Source organism: Solanum stenotomum, chromosome 11, assembly GCF_019186545.1.
Source record: "Solanum stenotomum isolate F172 chromosome 11, ASM1918654v1, whole genome shotgun sequence".
Taxonomy (NCBI): Eukaryota; Viridiplantae; Streptophyta; class Magnoliopsida; order Solanales; family Solanaceae; genus Solanum; species Solanum stenotomum.
In genome coordinates, this window is record NC_064292.1 from 19899779 (window position 1) to 19927007 (window position 27229).

A 27229-nucleotide genomic window follows, 5' to 3' on the forward strand; every position below is an offset into this window, starting at 1 on the left:
CTCTCCTTCACCCTCAGTTGGTTATAATCCGACCATAGGTCAATCTAGGAGAAATAAATCGCTCCTTGGAGTTGATCAAACAAATCATCAATTCTTGGAATAGGATACTTGTTCTTAATGGTAACCTTATTCAATTGTAGAATGCACATTCGGAGAGAACCATCCTTCTTTTGAACAAACATTATTGGAGCACCCCACAGAGAGATACTCGGTCTAATGAACTTATCCAACAAATCCTTCAATTGATCATTTAACTCTTTAAGTCCTATTGGGGTCATATAATAAGGAGGAATATAGATAGGTTACATATCTCAGAGAAGGTCAATACAAAAGTCTATTTCCCTTTTGGAAGGAATACCAGGAAGATCATTGAGAAACACTTCCACAAACACATTTACAATCAAAATTAACTCAGGAGTAGGGGTTTCAAAATCTGTATCCCTAACCTGAATAAGATAATAAATACAACCTTTAGAGATCATATTCCTAGCCTTTAGGCAAGATTTAAACTGACCCTTAAGAACATAATATTCCCATTCCCATGACATGGTAGGTGAATTTGAAACATTGAATGTGACCAATCGGGTCTTACAATCTATGAAAGCATAAGACACATGAAGTCAATCTATCTCAAGAATAATATCAAAATCTAGCCTATCAAGTTCTACTAGATCAACATGAGTGAATCTATGAGAAACAAAAATAGGATAATTTCTATAAACTCTCTTAGTAACAGTAGAATCACTAATGAGAGTAGAGATATGAAAGGAGTTAGAAAGGATTTTGAGACAAATATCAAATTTTGCATCCACATAAGGAGTAGCAAATGATAAGGAAGCACCCGTACAAGTAAAGCATAAAAATCGAGGTGAAATACTTTCAACATACCGGTCACAACATCTAGAGAATCCTCGTGATCCTATAAATTCTGAAGAGCATTGAATCGGTTTTGCTTCTGAGCACCCAAACCAAATACACAAGGTTGAACTTGCCTACATAGGAGTGGTAGATTTTCACTCATTTGAGGCCTATTTAGTTCAACAATTAGTGTCCTTAATGCCTAGTTATGTCCTAGTTTAATGATATTTTGATGATTTTCAGTTACAAAGGCTAAAGGACAAGCCATGGATGAATGTTTGAAAGAATGGCCAAAAGCATAAAAATAAGTGTAAACTCCACATTAGTGATCGCCTAACATGAAGGATGGATCGTCCAATGGGTAAAAGCTCACCCAAGTTGACAGTACACAACAATTGAATAAATTGAGGCAGGTCGGCGAACTTAAGAAGTAACGGCAACGACCCAAATGAAAAGGGCGAGCAAGGTGACCATCGCCGAACTTGATAGTACTTAATGAAAAATTAAAGGTTAAAAGCCGAACAAAAGTTGTGATCGATAATACACTGAATGTAAAAGGCACACTCGAACGAGCTTGCCAATTGAGGTTCAAACACCTGAAGCCTAAAACAAGAGAAAGTCGAGCTAGGGAGGAGCAGTTGGCGATTCACCGAATGTGATCGATGAGCCCGACTAACGTCACCTAGTGGGTCACGCATTGAGTTTTGGGCCAAATTTTTAGAAACTATAAATATTCCAAAAGAGAGAGAAAAAGAGGGTCAAATTTTTGGAGAGAGTTCCAAAGTTCTGAAGTTCAAAATATTTCAGAGAGAAACAATTTTTCCTTTGTAAAGAACACTTTTAGTTTTTGGGGTTTTCAACTTTTGTTTTTGAAATTTATAAATTGAAGTTGAATTCAAAGTGGGTTCGCTTGTAATTTCTTTAAGTTCATGTTCCCATGGATGCTATTATGCAAGGTATAATTTCTTTACATTTTGTCATGGGTGGCTAAAACTCCAAGATCTAGGGGTGCAATTATAGGGTTGGGTGTTGATTTAATGTAGTGGGTATTGTGTTATGCTCTGTTTTGTTATTGTTCATACAGATTTTGGATAATTAGCATTGGGTTAACTTATGTGTTAAGGTTGTAAACTTAATTCCTACTTACGATCTCCGGTTGATTCTAAAAAAGGATTGATTGGAGTGGATACTTAGTTTGATACTAGAAATTTAGGTTTGGTGTCTGTAACATTCTTGAAAATAGAGGTTATGGGTAGGATCTTTTTGCCCTACATCGAAAGAAAGAATAGAGTAAGGTATTGGGTTGTTTGGTATTACACATAGATGAGACCGAAAGGAGATTCTATGAACTGATGCCATGAGATCAAAAGATGATCAGTGTCATTGATGATGACCTAACCTATCCATGGATGCTCATCACTATAGAGCAACACAATTACCTCTATGTGATATACTATAAGCATTTCTCAATGGCAAATCAACTTCCATGGGAGTTCTATCTAATCTCAACATGGGTGCTACACCTAACCAATCTAAAACCTTAAAATAGTTTCCTTTTTCAATTAAAATAGCAATTGAAACTAATCAATGGTTATTAATCAACTCACCAACTCCATACACATTTCTCAAGCAAGCATAGAGATACAGACTAGAATTGTATTTGCAACCTCAATTCATAAATGTAAACATGATAAGCTAATTAAACATATTTCATATTAACAAAAAATGAGCATTTATAAGAACCCACATTAAATCTATTATCCAACTACACTCCACATCTCTAGCATAAAGGGGTTTAGCTACAAATACTTAAAATACAGAGAATTATACCAAAGAAGTAGTTGTCCATTCAGTCTGGATTATCGTGAATGGCAGAGCCCATCGGGTTCGTCAAACCTCATTCAACATATGAAGCCTTGAAGCAAAGTTTAAAAGGCAAGAAAAGAGAGAAGTCGGCAAAACCCTCAAAATTTCAAGAGCAAACTAGCCAAAAACCAAGATTTTAAGAATGTTCTAAGTATTGTGGGTTCAAAGTTGTCACGACCCAAATTCATAAGTCGTTGGCACCTATGTTCCCAACTAATAGGTAATCCAACCCAACATATTTTACCAATTTTAATTAACTAATGAGGTAAAAAGGTAATCAACGAGTAAAAAGCTCCAACACTAAGTTCTTTATAAATATGAAATGTGGAAAGCTAAAATACCACCCAAGAATTGGTGTCATAAGTACAAGAGCTTCTAAATATGGTGCAAGTCTGAAACTGAATGACAAATCCAAACATAAGGGATATCCTGTCTGAAAACTAAAATAACAGAATAAATAAAAGATAAAGGGAGGTGTAGGCCACGGAATAGCCAAGCAGCTCACCACAAGTCCAAGATACTCCAAGCTCGGACTCAAAAAGCTTCACGAGATGTGCTCGTACCCGGAATCGAATCTGCACCACAAAAGAGTGCATCAAGTGTAGTATCAGTACGAAACCACGTGTACCCAGTATATCTCATAGACCGACAACAAAGAAGTAGTGACCGGAGTTTATATAAGAAAATCAGTTCTTTACTTATACAAGTCTATATTTACCATTTAAGTTCACGTAATGTACAACCACCAATAAAGTATGTAATCAACAAGAATAAATTATGTAATTCGATGCAATGCAATGTGACACCATGAAATGATATACCTTAGATGTCAAGTATTCTCTCAACTGTACATACATGATACTCCTTGGAAATACATCGAGAGTTCATGACCCATGGAGACTCACGAGGTCCATCTACCGACACAGATGATCTCCACGTGTCTGCGCGGACAATTTCAACTCACTATCATAAAATTTAACAATTTCCCGCAAGGACAATCTCCACGTGCCCAAATTATAATCTTAATATCTCACCATCCCCAGCACGGACGATCTCCACGTGCCCAACTTATACCCAATATCATGTCAATTTATGTGCACGATATGACTTCAAACAAAGGGGATGATGATGCATCTCAATCAATCAAATATCAACATAATACATAACCACCTCAACTATCACAGATATATGGGTTCAATAAAGAACACAATCACACATAAGAAATCAAGTCAATAATACATCAGGTAATGCACATATGCTTTGGCATTCCCAAATTACAATCTGCATTCTATAGTAATAAACTTTCCCTTTATAACATCGGTACTCGTACCAATGCCCGTCACACCATTGGTACGAGACTCCCATATTTCGCCCTTACACATTGTCTATTCCATTTTTAATCTTTAATTAGAAAAATGTCTTTCAACAAAGTCTAAGAGTCTTAACATACCTTGAGTGCCGAACATGTGCCACGAATTGTCAAGACTTTTTCTTCCCTTTTCGTAAAGATTCAGAACGTTCCTAATCTGCCAATTATGTAATATTTGTAAGTAAGCAAGTTCATAGACACCCATATTGTTATAGGTCTAACATAGACACACAAACTCACTCATAATTCAATTCAAGCTCCTAATCTTGCTATAATTTATATTTCAATAATCATATTTGCTAAATTTGAAGCCTAGGGTTAAACCTCAATCTCTCCAAATATCCTAATTTACTAATGTTGATATAAAATAGTACACCTAACGTCTAATGATCGCAAGGATTCTCAACAGAAACCAAAATAAATTTTCACAAAAAGGGACGCTACACTTTTTTACAACACAATATTCTAGTTCCCTTCCAATATAGTCTTTAATAAGGATNTCTGAAACTAAAATGACAAATCCAAACATAAGGGATATCATGTCTGAATACTAAAATAACAGAATAAATAAAAGATAAAGGGAAGTGTGGGCCACGGAACAGCCAAGCAGCTCACCACAAGTCCAAGATACTCCACGAGATGTGCTCGTACTCGGAATCGAATCTACACCACAAAAGAGTGCAACAAGTGTAATATGAGCACGAAACCACGTGTACCCAGTATAGCTCATAGACCGACAACAAAGAAGTAGTGACCGTTGTTTATATAAGAAAATCAGTTCTTTACTTATACAAGTCTATATTTACCAATCAAGTTCACGTAATGTACAATCACCAATAAAGTATGTAATTAACAAGAATAAATTATGTAATAGGATGTAATGCAATGTGACACAATGAAATGATATGCCTCAGCTGTCAAGTATTCTCTCAACCGTATATACATGATACTCCTCAGAAATACATCCAGAGTTCATGACCCATGGGGGACTCGCGAGGTCCATATAACGACACAGATGATTTCCACATGTCTGTGCGGACAATCTCAACTCACTATCATAAAATTTAACAATTTCCCGCATGGACAATCTCTACGTGCCCAAATTATAATCTTAATATCTCACCATCCCCAGCACGGACGATCTCCACGTGCCCAACTTATACCCAATTTCATGTCAATGTATGTGCATGATATGACTTCAAACAAAGGGGATGATGATGCATCTCAATCAATCAAATATCAACATAATACATAACCACCTCAACTATCACAGATATACGGGTTCAATAAAGAACACAATCACACATAAGAAATCAAGTCAATAATACATCAGGTAATGCACATATGCTTTGGCATTCCCAAATTACAATCTGCATTCTATAGTAATAAACTTTCCCTTTATAACATCGGTACTCGTACCAATGCCCGTCACACCATTGGTACGAGACTCCCATATTTCGCCCTTACACATTGTCTATTCCATTTTTAATCTTTAATTAGAAAAATGTCTTTCAACAAAGTCTAAGAGTCTTAACATACCTTGAGTGCCGAACATGTGCCACGAATTGTCAAGACTTTTTCTTCCCTTTTCGTAAAGATTCAGAACGTTCCTAATCTGCCAATTATGTAATATTTGTAAGTAAGCAAGTTCATAGACACCCATATTGTTATAGGTCTAACATAGACACACAAACTCACTCATAATTCAATTCAAGCTCCTAATCTTGCTATAATTTATATTTCAATAATCATATTTGCTAAATTTGAAGCCTAGGGTTAAACCTCAATCTCTCCAAATATCCTAATTTACTAATGTTGATATAAAATAGTACACCTAACGTCTAATGATCGCAAGGATTCTCAACAGAAACCAAAATAAATTTTCACAAAAAGGGACGCTACACTTTTTTACAACACAATATTCTAGTTCCCTTCCAATATAGTCTTTAATAAGGATCCTAATCATTACCTAATGATTGAACCCTCCACCCTAATAACTCCATTATACCAGAAAAGGCAGCACGTTGAAGGCTTTCAATCTTCCAATTTGAAATCATATTTTCTTTCCTAATACTAATCTAATTGCTAACAATGCTAATAATCTAACTTATTTCTCCACTAACTATCATTATATTAATTATTTAATAAATATTTATTAACTAAATAATTGTAGTTACCGAATAGTTTAAAATTTCAATTTAATTTTTTCATGGAAAGAGTCAAAATAGTCCTAGAGCTCAAACCGACCTAGCGGGTCGTTACATCACCTACCAATTAAACAAACGTTCATCCTCAAACGGTAAAAGAATAGAACGCACCTGAACGCTAAAAAATCTGAGGATATTTACTCCTCATGTTTGACTCGGTCTCCCATGTAGCCTTCTCCACCGGACGATGCTTCCATTGAGCCTTTACTGAAGCAATCTCCTTCGACCTCAACTTTCTAATTTGCCTATCCAAAATGGTTATCGGCTCCTCCTCAAAAATCAAATTCTGATCAAGTAACACTGAATCCCATTGAATCACATGAGCACCACCCTGATGATACTTCTTCAGCATCAAGATATGAAATATAGGGTGAACATCCGACAAACCAGGTTGCAGAGCCAACTCATACGCCACCTCACCAATACGCTTAACAATTTCGAAAGGACCAATATACCTTGGGCTCAACTTTCCCTTCTTTCCAAATATCATCACACCCTTCATGGGCAAAACCTTCAATAGAACCCGCTCTCCAACCATGAACTCCAAATTACAAACCTTCTGATCTGCATAAATCTTTTGCCTACTCTTAGACATGAAAAGTCTATCTTGGATCAACTTGACCTTGTCCAAGGACTCCCTCAACAAATGTGTACCCCACGGTCTAACCTCAAATGCATCACCATACAAAGCTTCACATGGTGCCATCTCAATGCTTGAATGGTAACTATTATTCTAAGCAAACTTCATTAATGGCAAGAACTAATCCCAGTGACCACCAAAGTCAATCACACATGCCCGTAACATGTCCTCAAGAACCTGAATAGTCCATTCAGACTGACCATCCATCTGAGGGTTGAAGGGTGTACTAAGATCCAACCGAGTGCCCAACTCCTTCTGTAGAGACCTCCAGAAATGAGATGTAAAATGTGTGCCACTATCTGAAATAATAGAAATGGGAACCCCATGCAAATGAACTATCTCTTGAATATATATCTTGGCTAACTTCTCTGAATTATAGGTAGTCTGAACTAGTACGAAGTGTGCAGACTTAGTCAATCGATCCACGATGACCCATATAGCATCAAACTTACCCATAGTACGCGACAACCCTACCACAAAGTCCATAGTAATACGCTCCCACTTCTACTCAGGTATGGGCATCCAGGATTTTGGTGTTCATACTTCACTTGCTCACAATTCAACCACTGAGATACAAAATCTACTATGTCTTTCTTCATACAACACTACCAATAATGCTGCTTCAAGTTACGATACATCTTAGTAGCCCCAGATCAATAGAGTACCTCGAACTATGTGCCTCCTACATGATCAGTCTAGTCAAATCACTTATCCGAGGAACACAAATATGACCTTTTATCCTCAAAACTCCCTCACTATCAAGAATTGCATCCTTGGCTTCTCCCTTTGACACCTTGTCTCGCATTTTACATAAATCACCATCATCAAACTGTTAAGTCAAAATTTGCTCCAACAAGGATGACCTAGCCCCTCCACATAAGCCAAAACCTTACCAAATTCTAAAATATCAAGCCTCACAAAGCTATTGGCCAAGGAATGGACATCCCTAGCTAAAGGACGCTCGTCAACCTATAATGTGGCTAGACTACCTATACTTACCCCCTTTCGACTCAAGGCATCTGCTACCACATTTATCTTCCCTGGATGATAAAGAATAGTCATGTCGTAGTCTTTGAGCAACTCCAACCATCTTCGATGCCTCAAATTTAGATCCCTCTGATTGAATATATATTGGAGACTACGATGATCCGTGAAGACCTCACAATGTACCCCATAAAGATAATGCCTCCAAATCTTCAATGCAAACACTACAGCCGCCAACTCCAAGTCATGAGTGGGGTAATTCTTCTCATGAATCTTCAACTGCCTCGAAGCGTAAGCTATCACTTTCCCTTTCTGAATCAATACACAACCAAGACCAATCTGAGAAGCATCACAATATACAATAAAACCCTCTCCCTCCACATGTAGAGTTACAATCAGAGCAGTACTCAATAAAGTCTTAAGCTTTTGGAAACTCACCTTATGCTCATCAGGCCACTGAAATGTCACTTCCTTCTAGGTCAATCTAGTTAATGGCGATGCAATGGACGAGAACCCCTCTACAAATCGTCGATAATAACCTGCAAAGCCTAAGAAACTCTGAATCTCAGTAACTGAAGCAGGTCTGACCCAATCTCGAACTGCCTCAATCTTCTTACGATCCACCATAATACCTTCCTTGGACACTACATGTCCCAAGAATGCTACCGAACCAAGCCAAAACTCACAGTTCGAAAACTTTGCATAAAGTTTCTTCGCATTCAGAATTCCAAGCACATTCCTCAAATGATGCTCATGTTCCTCCTTACTACGAGAGCATATCAATATATCATCTATAAAGACAATAACAAAGGAATCCAAGTACGGTTTGAACACTCTGTTAATCAAATTCATAAAAGTTGTTGGGGCATTAGTCAATCCAAAAGACATCACCAAACACTCGTAATGGCCATAACATGTCTGAAAAGTTCTCTTACCTATATCCTCCGCCCTAACCTTCAGCTGATGATAGCCGGATCTTAAGACAATCTTGGAGAAAACTGAAGCACCATGCAACTGATCAAATAAATCATCAATATGAGGTATCGGGTACTTATTTATGATGGTTACCTTGTTCAACTATCTATAGTCAATACACATACGCATAGATCCATCTTTATTCTTCACAAATAACACTAGAGCACCCCATGGAGATACACTCGTTCTTATAAAACCCTTGCTTAACAAATCCTGCAACTGCTCATTCAACTCTTTCAATTCAACCGGTGCCATAAGTTAAGAAGGAATGGAAATAGGTTGAGTGCATGGCTCTACGTCAATACTAAAGTGAATATCATGATCAGGTGAAAGACCTGGTAACTCGGTCGGAAATAACTCCAAAAATGCACTCACCACCGGAATAGACTCAAGCATAGGAGTCTCAATGCTAGTATCTTGAATGTGCGCCAAGTAAGCCAAACATTCTCTCTCTACCTAGTGACGAGCCTTAAGAAATGATATCACCCCTTTAGGAGGGTGACTAAGAGAACCTCTCCATTCTACTATAGGAATTTTAGGCATAGCTAATGTAACTGTCTTGGCATGACAATTTAAAATTGCGTGATAAGGAGATAACCGATCCATACCAAGAATCACATCAAAATCTACCATATCTAAGACCTTTAAATTTGCATGAGTGTCATATCCCATCAAGGTAACTATACATAATCGATACACCCGATCTACCACTACAGAATCCCCAACAAGAGTAGAAACATATACCGAAAAATTAATAGACTCACATAATATATCCATGCTAGAAGCAAAATATGTGGACACATAAGAATAAGTAGAGCCTAGATCAAATAATACAGTAGTTGGTCGATGACAAACCGGAATAATACATGTGATAACAGCATCTGAAGCCTCAGCCTCTGGCATACCCAAAGAAGCATAACAGTGAGAACGACCACCCTCAGATTGTGAACCTCCATGACCACCACCTCGACCAGAAGAAGAACTACCTCTACCTGAATGAGAACCACCTCTACCACTCTGTACACCTTCCCTAGTTAGAGGTTGTGTAGCCCTGAAATTCGAAGCTTGAGAACTTTGATGTAAGCCCTCACGTCTGGTCCTAAGAAAGTCTCTCACAAAGTGTCCCATAGCACCACACTCAAAACAACCCTTACGAGACGTAGGCTGATGAGAGTAGCTTGAATGACCAGAATGTCCTCCACGACCTACAGGTCTAGAAGATGAACCCTGTAAACTATGCACCAAACTCGAAGAACTATGCCCAGCATAACCAGCCTCAGACGCTGGTATAGCAGCATGAATGGGTCTGCTAGACTGAGAGTGATAACCTCTCCCTAAGTATCCTCGACTCCTAAGCGAAGCACCACCATAATCACCTAAATGACGAAATGACGGGTCTTTTTGCCTTCAAGTTGCTCAAATCCCTCACGTCGAATCATCTCCAACTCCTTAGCAGCATATACCACCTTCTGGAATGGAACACCAGAAATAGCAACCTGAGAAACTCCCAAACAAATCGGAACAATCAGCCCTTGAACAAACCTTCTCGCTGTCTCAGCCTCGGTGGGAAGTATAATTGAAGAATACCTATCCAAGGCATGGAATTTACCCTCATACTCTGCGACTAACATATCATCTTGTTGCAAACCCTCGAACTCGCCCTCTTGCGCTCCCTCTCACTGCGTGGAACATACTTGGCTAGAAATACCTGAGTAAACTGAGTCCATGATAGTGGAGGGGATCCAGCTGGCCTACTACTAATATAATCCCTCCACCACTGCTTGGCAGAGCCAGTCATCTGAAACGTTATGTAGTCAACTCCATGAGGCTCCACTAATCCAAGATTATGCAACCTCTCATGACAACTAACTATAAATTCATATGCATCCTCAGTTAAGTCACCAGTATAAGTCGGGGGATTCATCAATCTAAACCTCCCGAACATCTTTTGTTCATCAATGGTCATGGAAGACCTGTTCCCCAAATGTGATGCAATACCTGGAAATTCAATACTATCTAAACGGGGAGCTACAACAGCAGCTGGCTGAGTCCTCAGAGTCTGAGAATCTAGAGCAACCATCGGATCTGGAGTCTGACCTCTAACACGGGTCTGTGAGGCATCAAAGGTGACAGGCACATTTCCCCCATGAGCCATCCCCTCTAGAAGTCCTAACATACGAGTCAAGGTATCTTGAAGCACTGGGGTGGCAATAATACTGGGTGGAGCCTAAGATGGTCCATCCCCCTCGACACGATCTTGCATATCCCCATGAATAACATCTGCATCAGGAGGTACTGTCCTATCATGGCCCTGGGTAGCTATTGGTACTTGTCCTTCCACGGGAGTTGCAATACGACCTCTACCCCGACCTCGACCTACACCTCGTCTCCTGACTCTACCTCGGATTGTGCTCCCAGCAGCAGGCACAGGAATAGGATCTTGATCACCGCTTGTAGATGTAGGAGACCTCACCATATGAGAGAATTAGATATCAAAATTAGAATTTCAACAAAGTCAAGTGTGCACGATAAGGAATGAAAGAATAGAATTTTCCTAAATGTCCTATAGCCTCTCGAAGATAGGTATGGACATCATCATACCAATCCATAAGACTCTACTAGATATTGCTCTTCTACTCGTGAGACTGATGAACCTAGGGTTGTGATACCAAATTGTCACCACCTAAATTCACAAGTCGTGATGGCACCTATGTTCCCAACCAATTGGTAAGCCAACCCAACGTATTTTACCAATTTTTATTAACTAATAAGGTAAAAAGGTAAACAACAAGTAAAAAGCTCCAACACTAACTAATTTATAAGTATGAAATGCGAAAAGCTAAAATACCACCTAAGAATTAGTGTCATAACTACAAGAGCTTCTAAATATGGTGCAAGTCTGAAACTAAAATGACAAATCCAAACATAAGGGATATCATGTCTGAATACTAAAATAACAGAATAAATAAAAGATAAAGGGAAGTGTGGGCCACGGAACAGCCAAGCAGCTCACCACAAGTCCAAGATACTCCACGAGATGTGCTCGTACTCGGAATCGAATCTACACCACAAAAGAGTGCAACAAGTGTAATATGAGCACGAAACCACGTGTACCCAGTATAGCTCATAGACCGACAACAAAGAAGTAGTGACCGTTGTTTATATAAGAAAATCAGTTCTTTACTTATACAAGTCTATATTTACCAATCAAGTTCACGTAATGTACAATCACCAATAAAGTATGTAATTAACAAGAATAAATTATGTAATAGGATGTAATGCAATGTGACACAATGAAATGATATGCCTCAGCTGTCAAGTATTCTCTCAACCGTATATACATGATACTCCTCAGAAATACATCCAGAGTTCATGACCCATGGGGGACTCGCGAGGTCCATATAACGACACAGATGATTTCCACATGTCTGTGCGGACAATCTCAACTCACTATCATAAAATTTAACAATTTCCCGCATGGACAATCTCTACGTGCCCAAATTATAATCTTAATATCTCACCATCCCCAGCACGGACGATCTCCACGTGCCCAACTTATACCCAATTTCATGTCAATGTATGTGCATGATATGACTTCAAACAAAGGGGATGATGATGCATCTCAATCAATCAAATATCAACATAATACATAACCACCTCAACTATCACAGATATACGGGTTCAATAAAGAACACAATCACACATAAGAAATCAAGTCAATAATACATCAGGTAATGCACATATGCTTTGGCATTCCCAAATTACAATCCGCATTCTATAGTAATAAACTTTCCCTTTATAACATCGGTACTCGTACCAATGCCCGTCACACCATTGGTACAAGACCCCTATATTTCGCCCTTACACATTGTCTATTCCATTTTAATCTTTAATTAGAAAAATGTCCTTCAACAAAGTCTAAAAGTCTTAACATACCTTGAGTGTCAAACACGTGCCACGAATCCTCAAGATTTTTCCTTCGCTTTTCACAAAGCTTCGAAACGTTCCCAATCTACCAGTTATGCAATATTTGTAAGTAAGTAAGTTCATAGACACCCATATTGTTATAGGTCTAACATAGACAAACAAACTCACTCATAATTCAATTCAAGCTCCTAATCTTGATATAATTTATTTTTCAAGAATCATATTTGCTAAATTTCAAACCTAGGATTAGGCCTCAATCTCTCCAAATATCCTAATATACTAATGCTGATATAATATAGTACACCTAACGTCTAATGATCGCAAGGATTTTCAATAGAAACAAAATAAATTTTCACAAAAAGGGACGCTACACTTTTTACAACACAACATTCTAGTTCCCTTCCAATATAGTCTTTAATAAGGATCCTAATCATTACTTAATGATTGACCCTTCCACCCTAATAACTCCATTATACCAGAAAAGGCACCACGTTGCAGCCTTTCAATTTTCCAATTTGAAATCATCTTTTCTTTCCTAATACTAAACTAATTGCTAACAATACTAATAATTAACCTTCACCGACTTTGACCCATTACTTCTTATCACATCATTTTTCATTTATTCGAACTAATATAAATTACTAATAATGTTTTTAAATTATAATATGCCATATTACTGTAATGGTATTCATCATTCAACAAGAATTTGAATACAAAATTGGTAATCTATAAAAACTTGTACCTGACGTTTTCACTTTGTCTTGCGGTGTCGCCCTTCCCCCTATCTCTGTTCTCTATCTGAAGGTCAAGGTATTAGACCAACTAACTTATTTCAATACATGGGCCAAGTGGTACAGGTATTAAAAAAAGGGTAAACAAATTATACATTTGTCCCATTAACTATCATTATATTAATTATTTAATAAATATTCGTTAACTAAATAATTATAGTTACCGAATAGTTTAAAATTTCCAATTAATTTTTTTACGGAAAGATTCAAAATAATCCTAGAGCTCAAAACGACCTAGCGGGTCGTTACATAAGTGTTGAAAGATACTTTATTGTTCTCTAGAAAATATTTTATACCCTCCCAAAAGTTGGCAAAAAATTATACTTTAAAGTTCATTCGGGCGATACTAGTTGGGATCGCCAACTAATTCGTTGAGTCACCGACTACTCTCTATTCTCGCCCTTTCTACATTTCTTCAAGGTTTCAAATGTGGAATGAGGTTCGGCGAGCTCGATGGGTTTCTCCGTTCATGATCGGCTAGTCGTCAATTCGTACCTATGATCGCCAAGTTGTTATCCATTTGTAGCAGAACTTTTAGAATATTTTTGCAAGGTCACCAAGGCTCATCGACCTTGTTGGAGAGTCTCTATTGGAGCCTTTTCCTCGTCGATCAGCTTTGAGATTTTTAATAGAAGTCTTAGTTATTTTTGGCGAGTCACCATTCACACTTGCAAGATTCAACTTTCTTTTCTTTTCTTTCTATGTTTTTGGCTTTTTTGCGTGCATTTGTCCTTTGCCTTGTCTTTAAGGCTTCATAGCTGCAATTCAATAGTTTAGTATCAGAAATGGACATACAAGGGCATCAAGGAAACTTTTAATGAACTAAAACGCCTTTAATGAGTCCAAAATGCATGACTCGTCAATTCCCTTGAACAATATTTTGGAGGTAAAGATATTTGATGTGGGGAAATCGACTTCATGGGTCATTTTCCACCTTCCAATAGGAACCAATTCATCCTTTTTGTTGTAGAGTACGTGTCAAAGTAGGTTGAGGTTGTGGTTCTTCCTAATAATGATTCAAAAATGGTCACTAAGTTCATAAAGAAGATAAAACATAATCACTCGTTTTACTCAGAACTTGAGTCACGATGGAACCTACCAATAGCCACCGATAGGTAAGCCGATCCATAGCCCGAAACAACAAGTAACATTTCTAGTGGGCAGAAATCCAAATTCAATGGATCATAAAACAATATAAGGAATACACATCGAAAAAAAAGAAGAAATGACGTAAATATATAGAACAAAACACGATCCAATCCCATGACCTGGTGGACGATGGTACAAAACTACTAAAATGAGTACAAGTTCAAAAATAAGCAAAATAAATATAGACTTGTCTCGAAAACAAAAGACTATCCAAAAGTATATAACAATAATTCATGAATAAGAGTTTAATAAATTGATAAAATACCAACTCATCAAGTACCATTTACATTTTTTATGTGTCTTCTAATTTTTTGTGTTGGTAATTATTATGACTTATAGTATCCTTCCAAAAGTGTATATATACATTTGTTACTTATCGATATTTATTAAATTGAAAATTTCATTTAAAATTTACTAATATCTTTTAAAATATTTCAATGCACTGACACTTTCACTAGTAATCTATCTATATTATCTTAAAACATGAACTCCCTAACTTGAATTTTAAATTACTATAATACCACCAATTTAAAACACTCAATTTATTATATATTTTATATTTTACATTAAATTATTTACATTATAAAGCATACACCTTTTCACATCAAAGAGTTATGAAATATTGAAAGACTTGTGACTTTTTCCAAAGGTTGAGGTTTTTTTAAACTTTTTGAAAGAGTTGTGACTTTTTCGAAGGATGGTGACTTTTCCAAAGAGTTGTTACTTTTTTGAAGGATTGTGACTTTTCCAAAGAGTTGTGATTTTTTCAATTACTTCATTTATTATTATTTGCTTAAACTATTGGTTTAATAATATTAGCATATTTTTTTTTAAAAAAAATAGTGTACTAAAACATCTGGAATAAATGTATAAATGCATGTTATACATTTATTCATGAGAAAATTTTAGAAATATATAATTACTTAACTACATCAGAAAAATACATTTCAAAAGCTACATTACAAATCTTTAACTCAAAACACAATCAAGTATACAATAATATGCATATTTATTTTTGAGAAAAGGGCCTAAAACCCCCCTCAACTATTTAAATTGGTAAAAAAATACCCTTTATTTACCTTTTGTCCCCCAAATACCTCCGACGTCAATCTTTTGGCTCAAAATACCTTTATTTCTAAAGGTTCACACTTATAAAGTGGATGAAAGGGTAATATTGTAACAAATCCCACAGTTTAAGGGTATTTTAGGCCCTTATTGTAACATCCCAATTTAAATAGTAACGCCCCTCAACTATTTAAATTCTAGAAATAGTCATCCTTTTTGGAAAGAATGAAAAATCTGGAAAATGGGTTAAGTTATGTTAAGTATGGTTTTTGGTCAACTTCAAACGACCATGCCTCCTAGATCAGGATGATTTAGGTGTGCTTCCAGATATCGTAGGAAATATTGTTGAATTATCTTTCCAGCGCCGCTGAGTTTGCGCAATTCCGAGTTCGTATGAGTGAGATATGCCCATTGGAAGTTCGATTGTTTGGATAAGGAAAGTCCAATCCAGATTTTTAAAGGGTAGTTTGGTATTTTCCTAGCCCAATTGTTTTATTTCATTTTTGGTAATTAAGTTAGGGTCTAATCAAAATTAGATCAGTTTACACTTTTACCAAAATACGCTAGGGCTTGGAGAAAAGAGAAAAGAGGAGAAAGGAGAAGAAAAATTCATAGTTCATCGAGTTCTTGGAGATTTTCATGTGGATTTCACCAAGGGTTAATCCCTACGAGGTATGTGAGACTTTCATAACATTGGGTTCATTCACCCACGTGAAAAACATGTTTATTTCAGCTTGAATTCATCCTAAAAGGGTTGAAAGTTTGATGTTCTTGATATGTATTCTTGAATTTGATGTTGTTCTTGAATAGGGCTGATATTGATTAGTTTTTGAGACCATTACGTAGAATTATAGAATCGTTTTGAGTTAGGTTCTTGGATACATTTTCTGGGTATTTGAATCTAAAGGGAATTGGGAACTAAGTTTAGGCGATTTGGGGCTGGAAAACAAAGAAGGAACAAGTCGAGCAAAATCTGGGTACCAGGTCCGCGATGCGGACCTATTCCTCAGATTTGGAAAATCCTCCCTCACGTCGCGGAGCGGTCACTGTAACGACTTGCAAATGATAGGTTGAACTAGAGCCTCATCATGTGGGTTAGTGTACCCTTAAGTGAATGTCTAGGCTGTTTTAGACCTTAATTGAGCAAGGAAGAAGTCTAGGGTGCAAGTAAGGACCTATGCTAGCAAGACATAGTGAAAGAAACCTTGTTCTTTGAGAGGCCTTTCGGCGATAGGACTTCATGATCGCCCAAAGGGTTGGGCGAGTTGCCCTTGTGCCTTAAGATCTCCTAGTGGGCTGTCCCATTTGGCCTAGATTCTAGAGCAAAGGGCGAGCTAAATTGCAGCTCGCCAAACAGGTTGACGGATCGCCCTTTAGCTCCCTAGATCACCTAGTAGACTGCCCAAATTCCAATCTCACTGGAATATTGGGTGAGCCAAGGGTGCATTTGGCGAGTTACCTAGTGCAAAGGGCGAGCCCAAGGGTCCAAAGGGTGAGCTCAAGCGGGCAAGGAGCAGAATTTTAAGTTAAAACGTTTTAGGTCCTTAGTTCTTTACCAAAGTTGACCCTACATTATTATATTCCTTTCCTAGCAACTATATAAGCTTATTAGACCTAATTTTACCTCATTTAATTCATTCAACCTAGAATTAAAAGAAAACCCACTTCATCCTCTCCATAGAATATTTCTCTCTCTAAGAAGAACCTCTATTGAAGAAGAAGCTAGGGTTGAAGCTAAGGTCAAGAACAAAGGCTCCACTGCTAAAGGATTGTCCTAGGGCTTGGATTAAGGTATGTTAAGATTTTCATCTATGGGTTCTTCCACCCATAGAGTCCCCTAGAATTTCCTCTAATTTGTGAAGAAGAACCCTAATCAAGCTAGGGTTACTTCCAATGTATGGGTTTTAGGTGGGTGTGATTCCAAACGGTTGGATACTACTCATATATGAATAATTTAGTGTTGATTCATGATATTATGTGGATTTTATATGAATTCCTTGGTTAACCCTAATTTTTAAAGTATGTGGGTTTATTCTTTTGGATGAGAAATTGATGATTCTTGCTAGATTCTCTTGAGTTATTATCACATATAGAAATTATCCAAGCATGGTAATATGAAATCATGAATTTAACTAGGCTTATGCATGTATGTTATAACATGAATTGAGATGATTGAATTTGGGACTTTTTGATAAGTTGGGCTTAGAATTACCTATGACTAAGGCTTGTGACTAGTATGTATTGTGATCTAGACTAGTATGTTGATGGTGGAGTAAAGTTGAATGTAGGTCTTGAAGTCATAATGTTGATCACTGGGGCTTAAAGAGTAAGTCTAATATGATGAGATAGCTTGCATGGATGTAGAATGTGGAAGGTCTTCTCACATAGAATGATGCTAGAGTGAAAGGCTAATTACCTAAAATGAATCATGCTTGTTAGAATAGAATAGCTTGAGGTTGAGTCTTATGATTCCTTCATGGATAATTGAATTATGTAGCTTGGGATGGTAGATCTCATGGTAGCTTGGGATTTGAGAAATTAAGCTCTCCTAAGGTTAGCTTGCACTAGCATTTGTAGGATGCTTTTCATGGTAGCTTGCATTAGTATAGGCATGGTAACCTAGGATTGAGGATCTATACTCTCCTATGGGTAGCTTGAACTAGCATTGTTAAAATGCACTACATGGTAGCTTGACTTGGTTAGACCAAGACCATTTCATGGTAGCTTAGGATTGAGACATCATACTCTCCTAAGGATAGCTTAGGTTTGAGGACTCATACTCCCCTAAGGGTAGCTTTCATCCTATTGAATTTTGCATGGTGGCTAGGTTGGTAAACTTGTATCCTTCCTAGGATAGCTTTGATTGCATGGTAAGGTATTTTCCATGATAGCTAGGTCTAGCCTAGTATGTGCTATTCTTTGATAGTCTAGAATGATAGATAGTAAGCATTGAGTAAGCTAGCCTAAAGGAGTACTTAGTATGAGTGGGAGTATGGGATGCGATTCATACATGGCACAAGTATGATTTGAAGCTACTTATGAAATGTCCACTTATGTAATGTATGCCTAGCTTGGATTGTTGTTACAGTTGCCAACCATGATATGAATGACTTAAGTTGATAGTTCCTTGTCAATACGAAGTAGGTCTATAGTGACACCTAGAGATGGTAAATATGAATAGGGTGACTTCAAGATATGCTTAGTGTGTGTGGTATTATGGGATGCCCCACATGCATTGCACAAGTGTGCCTTAAGGTTACTTGGGAGTGTTGTGCTCTTATGACATGAAAACCTAGGTCTTGACTATGAAGGTGGGCTATAACCAAGAATGACCAAAGAGAGGTACTTAGCTTAGATAGTATTATGGGATGATATCTTTGCCTTGCACAAGTATGCTTGGAGGTGGCTTGTGAAGTAGTTCACTTGAATATGAAAGACTAATGGTTGAAGTATGAAATTATGAATGTCTTATGTTGAATTGTGATGTTATGATACTTTATTGGAGTTATGTTATGAATATGTTATTATCTCTTATGATTATGTTTTATGTTGGTATGTTAGCTTTCATACGAGGCTAGGTTTCTAAGGCATTTGAAGACTTGAAGAATTGGTGGGTCCTCATAGCTTCAAGGACAAACCCACTATGTTTCTTTTATGTCATTTCCTATGTTTTAGACTTATTATGGGCCGTGTCCCAAGATTTTTATTCATATTATTCATAGATGGTTTTGAGACATAGACTTAGTAAAGACTTTTTGCTTTTATGAAATGTTTTCAATTGAATGTTTTAAAGAGAGTTTTAAATTTCCCCTACTTTTCTATGATTGTATGTTATGATGATGCTAAGGGATTGTATTAGACCCCTTCGGCGTCGAGTACGCCGTGTTACGTCTAGTGGGTACCCTTGGGTCGTGACAGTCACGGACCGTTCTGCATCAAAAATTATTTTCTTGACCAAAAATTTAAATACATCTACGCGTCGCGGACCTGCTTTTAGACAATGATTTCTTGATCTTTTCTCATGTTTAGCAATCTAAAAACACTCCTAAACATCATGAGATCTTTCCTAACACAAATCACAATCCTTGAATCCATAATTCAATTCAAGGAAATTAAAGAGTCAAGTCTAGAAGTTAATATTCAAGTCAAGAGAAGTTCATAAAGTATTTCAAAAGTCTTTCACAAACGTTTCAACTTTGTTTTAAGATTTAATCTTTGAGTTGAGTAAAGAGTAAGAGTAAAAGTTCATTTCTTCAAAGATTATACGAGAACTAAGAATTCCCAAGAGTTTAAAATATTTTCACATTTGAACAAGAAAGAAAAATATCAATTTCCAATAGAGCTTTTAACCTAAGTTTTGAGTAATTATATCAAACCAAAGAAAGAAGTTTTGTTTTAAAAACATATGAGCTAAGTATATTTTGGGAGTAGTATTGCACCGATATGGGGACGCGAGTTCATAATAACTCAAGTCCCCATAAACCATGTAGCCATCATGGGTAGTAAAGGATCATACTTTTTAGATGATTCCTTACATTCTTTTTAGAATAGACTAGTGGATCTACTTAGTTAAGGAGTTCTATATGACGGCAAAGTATAGGACAGTTCTGAAAGCGTGGGCAACACGATGATCACCACTTAGGCTCATAGTAGTGGTTGTCAGTTAGAGAAACTCCCACAGTATTACATTACTTTATTATATGAGTAAGTTGATTTGTTATTGCATTTTCTTTAACAAACTGAGTTGCTTTCTACTGTTTTAAAAAGCTTTCTATATATTGCATGTGTATTATTATTTTATATTGAGTTAAATTCTTCATGAGTTGAGTAAAACCAAGGTAAGTGTTCCTTTCAGATTCTTTCAAGTTTATGTTATGTTTAGCATTCCACTCGCATACTCGTACATTCAATGTACTGATGCTAGTTGGCCTGCATCTTATTATGATGCAAACACAGGTAACTAGGATCAGCATCCAGCGCCTCGTTAATCCAATTGAGCACTCAGAGTCAGTTGGTGAGCCTCATTGCTTTCCAAAGGACTCCTTTTTACTTTGCTTTTAGTATTTGTTAGGATGATCAGGGATCTTGTCCCAACATCCCTTTTTGTTTTAGAAGCTTCATAGACAATTAGTAGTTCAGTTGTCTTTACATTATTATTTCATATGTTAAGACTTGAGTTGCTATTTTGACCAAGTTGAATGTTTGACCTTTAAACATTCTAAGTTATTTTATTAAACAGTTGAGGAAGTGCATTTGATCATTGTAATAATGCTTAGATTTTTCCGCTGAGTAAGTAAGCCAGACCATCGCTTGGGGTCAACAATGGTTCTCGAGTGCCAGCCACGTCCATTGTGTAGGCTCAGAGCCCAGAGTTCAAGAGTCCTAGGTAGTCTATGAAGTTGTGTCTGTAGATTCCTAATTATCAATGTGAACCGCGCCACATCTATAATTAGGAGGCTGCAACAATTAGGAAATTACCTCACTTCTTTCACACTTATTTCGTGCATTAGAGTTTGATCTCTAAAAAGTTTCTTCTAATTCATGCTTTTGTGTCTGTTTTAATTAATCATGCCTCCACGAAGAGCTATTAGAGGTCGTCCTACTAGGCGTAATATTAAGGAGCAAGGGGTACCCAATGCAATGCACCTGAAGTGCAACCCCAAGGAGAAGTTACGAATGCTGAGTTTAGGGAAGAGATAAGAATGTTGGGTCAAGTTGTGACCAACCAAACTAGGCAGAGAGAGAACCAATAGGAAGGGAATGATACTTCGAGGATTTGTGAGTTCTTGAGGATGAATCCTCCAAGTTTCACTGGTTCAAGCACTACTAAGGATCTAGAGAACTTTATTGAGGAACTGCAAAAGGTATTTGAGTTCATGCACATTGCCAATCATGAACGAGTTGAGTTAGCTGCATATCAACTAAAGAATGTTGCTAGAACTTGGTTTGACCAGTGGAAAAAGGGTAGAGCTGAGGGAGCAACCTGTGAGTTGGGCTTGTTTTGAGGAGGCCTTCTTGGGGCGTTTCTTTCACCGAGAACTGAGAGAGGCCAAGGTACGAGATTTTCTTACTCTTAATCAAGATTTATTAAGTGTTCATGAGTATGGGTTGAAGTTCACCCAACTATCCCATTATGCTCCAGAGATGGTTGCTGGCATGAGGAGCAGGATGAGTTTATTTATTGTTGGGTTGAATCGTCTGACAAGTAAGGCAGCCATGCTAATAGGTTACATGGGCATAGCAAGGCTGATGATCCATGTACAACAAGTTGAGGAGGACCAGCTGAAGGATAGAGAAGAGTTTAAGTATAAGAAGGCTAAGACATCTGGGAATGAATCCGGGTAGCAAAAGAGTAATGCGAACCGGTCTTCTTTCTAATATAAGCAGAAAGGACCTGCTCAATCATCTGCTAGAGCACTGCACCAAGGAACAAATGTGAGTACAATAGTAAGAATTCTCAGAACTTCATAACTAGACCTGCGCATTCGCAAGGTAGTAAGGAACAAGGGGGAGCTAAGACTCCTGCATATGCTAAGTATGGCAGGGGCCACTCAGGGGTGTGTCGTGATGGCTCCACTGGTTGCTTCAAGTGTGGCTAGAACAGTCATTTTATGAGAGGGTGTCCTAAGAACAGGTAGAGTAATGGTAATGGGGGAAATAGAGCCTAGTCTTCTTCAGGTGCTCCACCAGACATAGTTGCATCTAGATAATCTACTTCATGGGCACGCAGAGGAGGAAACCGTCTTTATGCTATCACTAGTCGCCGAGAAAAGGAGGAGGATTCACCAAATTTTGTCACTAGTATTATCCAAGTCTTCAATTTTGATGTTCTTCCTGAGCAACTTCTTGAGCCCTTCAGTGTTTCTACACCTGTTGGTGAGTCTATTCTAGCAGAGAGAGTTGATCATGATTGTACCATTTTCGTCAATCACAAGAGTACCATCGCTGACTTAGTTGACTTAGATATGGTAGATTTTGATGTCACTCTAGGTATGGACTGGCTTCATACCTCTTATGCATCAATAGATCGTAGAACTCGAGTTGTTAAGTTCCAGTTTTCTAATGAACCAGTTATAGAAAGGAAGAGTGGTTCAGCAGTGCCTAAGAGTCATTTTATTTCGTACCTTAAGGCGAGAAAGTTAGTTTCCAAGGGGTGTGTCTATCATTTAGTCCGAGTTAATGACTCTAGTGTTGAGTTTCTAGAAGTCTTTCCAGATGATCTTCCTAGAGTCCCTCCTGAGAGAGAAATAGACTTCGACATAGATATTATTCTCGATACTCGTCCTATATCTATTCCACCATACAAGATGGCACCAGTAGAGTTAAAAGAGTTGAAAGAGAAGTTGAAAGTAAGGGAATGTGATATTCCTAAGACAGCATTCAGGACCCGTTATGGTCATTATAAGTTTCTGGTCATGTCGTTCAGTTTAACCAATGCACCTGTAGCATTCATGGACCTTATTAATAGAGTATTCAGGCCTTAATTAGATATGTTTGTTATCGTATTCATTGATGACATACTAATATGTTCAAGGAATGAGGGAGATCATGCTAGTCATCTCAGGGTAGTTCTCCAAACTCTAAAGGATAGAGAGTTGTATGCCAAGTTCTCTAAGTGTGAGTTTTGGCTTGAGTCTATGGCATTCTTAGGCCACATTGTTTCCGGTGATGGAATTAAAGTTGACACTCAGAAAATAGAGGCAATACAGAATTGGCCTAGACCCACATCTCTAACTGATATTAGGAGTTTCTTAGGGTAGGCTGGATATTATCAAAGGTTTGTCGATGGATTATCATTCATTTCATCTCATTTGAAAAAGTTGACTCAGAAAATAGTGAAGTTTCAATAGTCTGAAGCTTGTGAGAAAAGCTTTCAGGAATTGAAAAATAGAGGTTGGCTACTGCCCCAGTATTGACCTTAACAGAAGGGACGCAAGGCTTTGTGGTCTATTGTGATGCATCTAGAATTGGTCTGGGTTGTGTGTTAATACAGAATGGCAAAGTTATAGCTTATGCCTCCAGACAGTTGAAAGTTCATGAGAAGAATTACCCAACCCATGATCTAGAATAGGCTGCCATAGTATTTGCTTTGAAGATATGACGTCATTATCTTTATGGTGTTCATGTGGATGTATTCACTAATCACAAGAGTCTTCAGTAGGTTTTTACTCAGAAAGAGTTTAATCTCAGACAAAGGAGGTGGTTAGAGTTACTCAAGGATTATGACATGAGTATTCTTCATCACCCAGGTAAAGATAATGTTGTTGCTGATGCTTTAAGCAGGTTGTCTATGGGTAGTAACGCCCATTTTGAGGAAGATAAGAAAGAGTTAGCAAGAGATGTGCATAGGCTTGCACGATTGGGAGTTCGACTAATGGATTCCACAAAAGGAGGAGTAGTGGTGCTGAATGGGGTTGAATCATCATTAGTGTCAGAAGTAAAAGAGAAGCAAGACAAAGATCCTATTTTGCTTGAATTAAAGGCAAATTTTCATAAGCAAAAAGTTTTGGCTTTTGAACAAGGGAGAGATGGTGTATTGAGGTATCAAGGTAGGCTGTGTGTACCAAGGTTGGATGAACTCCAAGAGAGGATCATGGAAAAAGATCATAGCTCCAGATATTATGTCACACCCCGAGCCTATACCCTGGGAGGGACTGGAACTCGAGAACCGTGGTTGGCCCAAAGCAAAATCTTGGTTTGTCTTACTTACTTAGCGGAAGGCTTAACTCAACAAAGATACATGTATGAAATAAATTGGAATGTTATAAAGGAACATTCAACTGGCCATTAAGGCAAACTCAAGTCTCAACATAAGATAATGAAATTAAAAGATTAAAGAACTAACATATGACTACCTATCTATAAAGCCTCCAAACAACTGAGATGGATTTCGAGACAGGCCCACGACATCCTAACAAATGAAATACTAAAAAGTAAATGATAGCAAAGGAGCCCTCCGAAAAGCAAAGAGGCTCACCAACTGACTCTGAATGCTCAATTGGATCAACGAGGCGCTGGATGTTGATCCTGATTACCTGCGTTTGCATCATTAGAAGATGCAGGCCAACTGGCATCAGTACATTGAATGTACGAGTATGCGAGTTGGAATGCTAATCATAACTTAAGCTTGAAGGGAACTAAAGAACTCACCTGACTCAACTCAACTCAACATAACTGAACTTATTTCAATATAAAGCAGTTTAAAACAAGTGCAATATAAAGAAAAGTTGTTTAAAACATGATGTCAACTCTGTGTGTATACAAAGATACATATAACTCTGAAATGTATGTAAAAATACAATAAATTGTGTATATAAGAAAACAATTACTTATGTGGGAGTTTCTCTAACCGACAACCATCACTTAAGAGCTATTGTGATGATACAGCGTTTTGCCTCACGCTGACAAGGTCGTCCTATACCTTGCCTAGGGTATAGAACCTGAACTACTAAGTAGATCCACTAGTCTTATGCTAAAAAACACTAAAGAAATCATCTAAAAGTATAACCCTTTTCTGCCCATGATGGCTACATGGTTTATGGGGGATGTGAGTTGTCTGAACTCTCCCCCATATCAGTGCTCAATACTACTCCCAAAAAAAAATATGATACTAACTCTTATGTTTAAAAACATACTTCTTTATGTGATCTGAAATAATTGCTCAAAAACTTAGTTCAAAGGCCATCTTGGAAATCAAAGTTTCTTCTCTTGCTTAATTGTGAAAGCATTTTAAACCCTTTGGGAATACATAGTTCCCATATACTTTTAAAGAAATGAACTTCAATCTTTACTCAACTTGAACTTTAAGTCTTAAAACAAAGTTTAAAACATATGCAAAAGACTTCTTGAAAAGACTTGAAGAACTTCCTAGACTTGGCTCTTAACTTTCCTTCAATTTAAATTTATGGATTCAAGATTATGATTCATGTTTTTGGATGATTTCTATATGTTTAGAAGTAATTTAAAGTAGTTAGAATCAATAGGAAGTGTTGGTACACTTTAGAAGGACTTAAACGGATAAAACGACGAAAAACTGGTTAAAAACAATAATCCGGGTGCGTCCCTGGCACGCCGCGCCAGCCCCAACTTTCTGGGGCTCTAATCTAGCGCACTGCTGGTGCGGCGCGCCAGCCCCTCGGGAGCTACAGGGGCACGTCATGCCAGCCTCTCTTCGGGCAAAATTCTGACGAACTTTTGATTTCGTTTTCTGATCCTAAATCGATTTAATCCGATTCTTTTTCTCAAATTCACTTTAGATTCATGTACCCAAATCATATACATGAAATCTAACCCAAAAAACTCAAGGAAACAACAGTTTAACATCAAGAAACTTCTTAATCCCAACTCATATTCAAGAATGAAATCAATTCAAGAACAACTATCAAGAAAATCAAATTCTCAATCTTTTTAGGATGAAAATACGCTGAATTAAACATGCTTGGCGCGTGGGTGAACTAACTCAATGCTATGTGATCTCACATACCTTGTAGGGATCACCTCTTGACGAAATCCACAAGCGATTCCTTATGAAGACGACGAATCTTGAACTTTATTCTCCTTTCTCCTCTTTTCTCTTTTCTCCAAGCTCTAGTGTGAACTTCAACTTTTCTAAACTGACTAAAATCTGATTTGACCCCAATTAATTACCCAAAAATGAAATAAAATAATTGGGTAAGGAAAACACCATAATGCCCTTCAAAAATCCGGATTGCACTTTCCTTATTTAAACAGCCCAACTTCCAATGGGCACAACTCACTCATACGAACTCGGAATCGCGCAAACTCAGCGGCGTTGGAAAGATTGGTCCAAGATATTTTCTAAAATATCTAGAATCACACCTAAATCATATTGAGCTAGAAGTTATGGTCATTTGAAGTTGACCAAAAATCCAACTTAACATACTTGATAAATTTTCCAGATTTTTATAATCTTTCCAAAAATGACTATTTCCACTTTTTAATATCTTTCTAGTTCTTTCTAGTACGGGGTATTATAATAACTCCCCCTTGGGAACATTCGTACTCGAATGAGATTACTCTTACTAGGCTAAGGGTACAATATCTAACATTCAGTTCAACACCCAACAAGCAATGAAAATACAACATACCAACTTATAAATTAAAGAGTACTAAGAAAAGAATTAGTACCTTGATCTGGAATTTCTCCGGACTCGAAGAGATGTGGATATATCTTCTTCATATCCTCCTCATCTTCCCAAGTAGCTTCCTCAACAAATTGGTTCCTCCAAAGGACTTTGACTGATGCTACTTCCTTAGTCATCAACTTGCGAACTTGGCAATCTAGAATCTGAATCGGAATCTCTTCATAAGATAAGCTATCATTGATGCTAATATCTTCAGTTGGTATGATCAATGAAGGATCGCCTATGCACTTCTT

The 27229-nt window shown here is 37.5% G+C and overlaps 2 protein-coding genes and 2 pseudogenes across 3 annotated transcripts in view; 1 reads left to right on the forward strand and 3 right to left on the reverse strand.

Moving 5' to 3' along the window:
* LOC125844769 (tubulin-folding cofactor E) overlaps nucleotides 1-27229 on the forward strand; it is a 375181-nt gene that overhangs the window by 320427 nt on the left and 27525 nt on the right. The gene's annotated exons all lie outside the window — the stretch shown is intronic.
* Nucleotides 6419-7006, reverse strand: LOC125845732 (uncharacterized). The gene has a single exon (XM_049525267.1). The coding sequence runs from the start codon at nucleotides 7004-7006 to the stop codon at nucleotides 6419-6421; it is 588 nt and encodes a 195-aa protein (XP_049381224.1).
* Nucleotides 9356-10514, reverse strand: LOC125845733 (uncharacterized; annotated as a pseudogene).
* Nucleotides 10524-11375, reverse strand: LOC125845734 (uncharacterized; annotated as a pseudogene).

Excerpts from the sequence above, each read along its gene's own strand:
- LOC125845732 (XM_049525267.1), bottom strand. The coding sequence starts at position 7,006 with ATGGCACCATGTGAAGCTTTGTATGGTGATGCATTTGAGGTTAGACCG.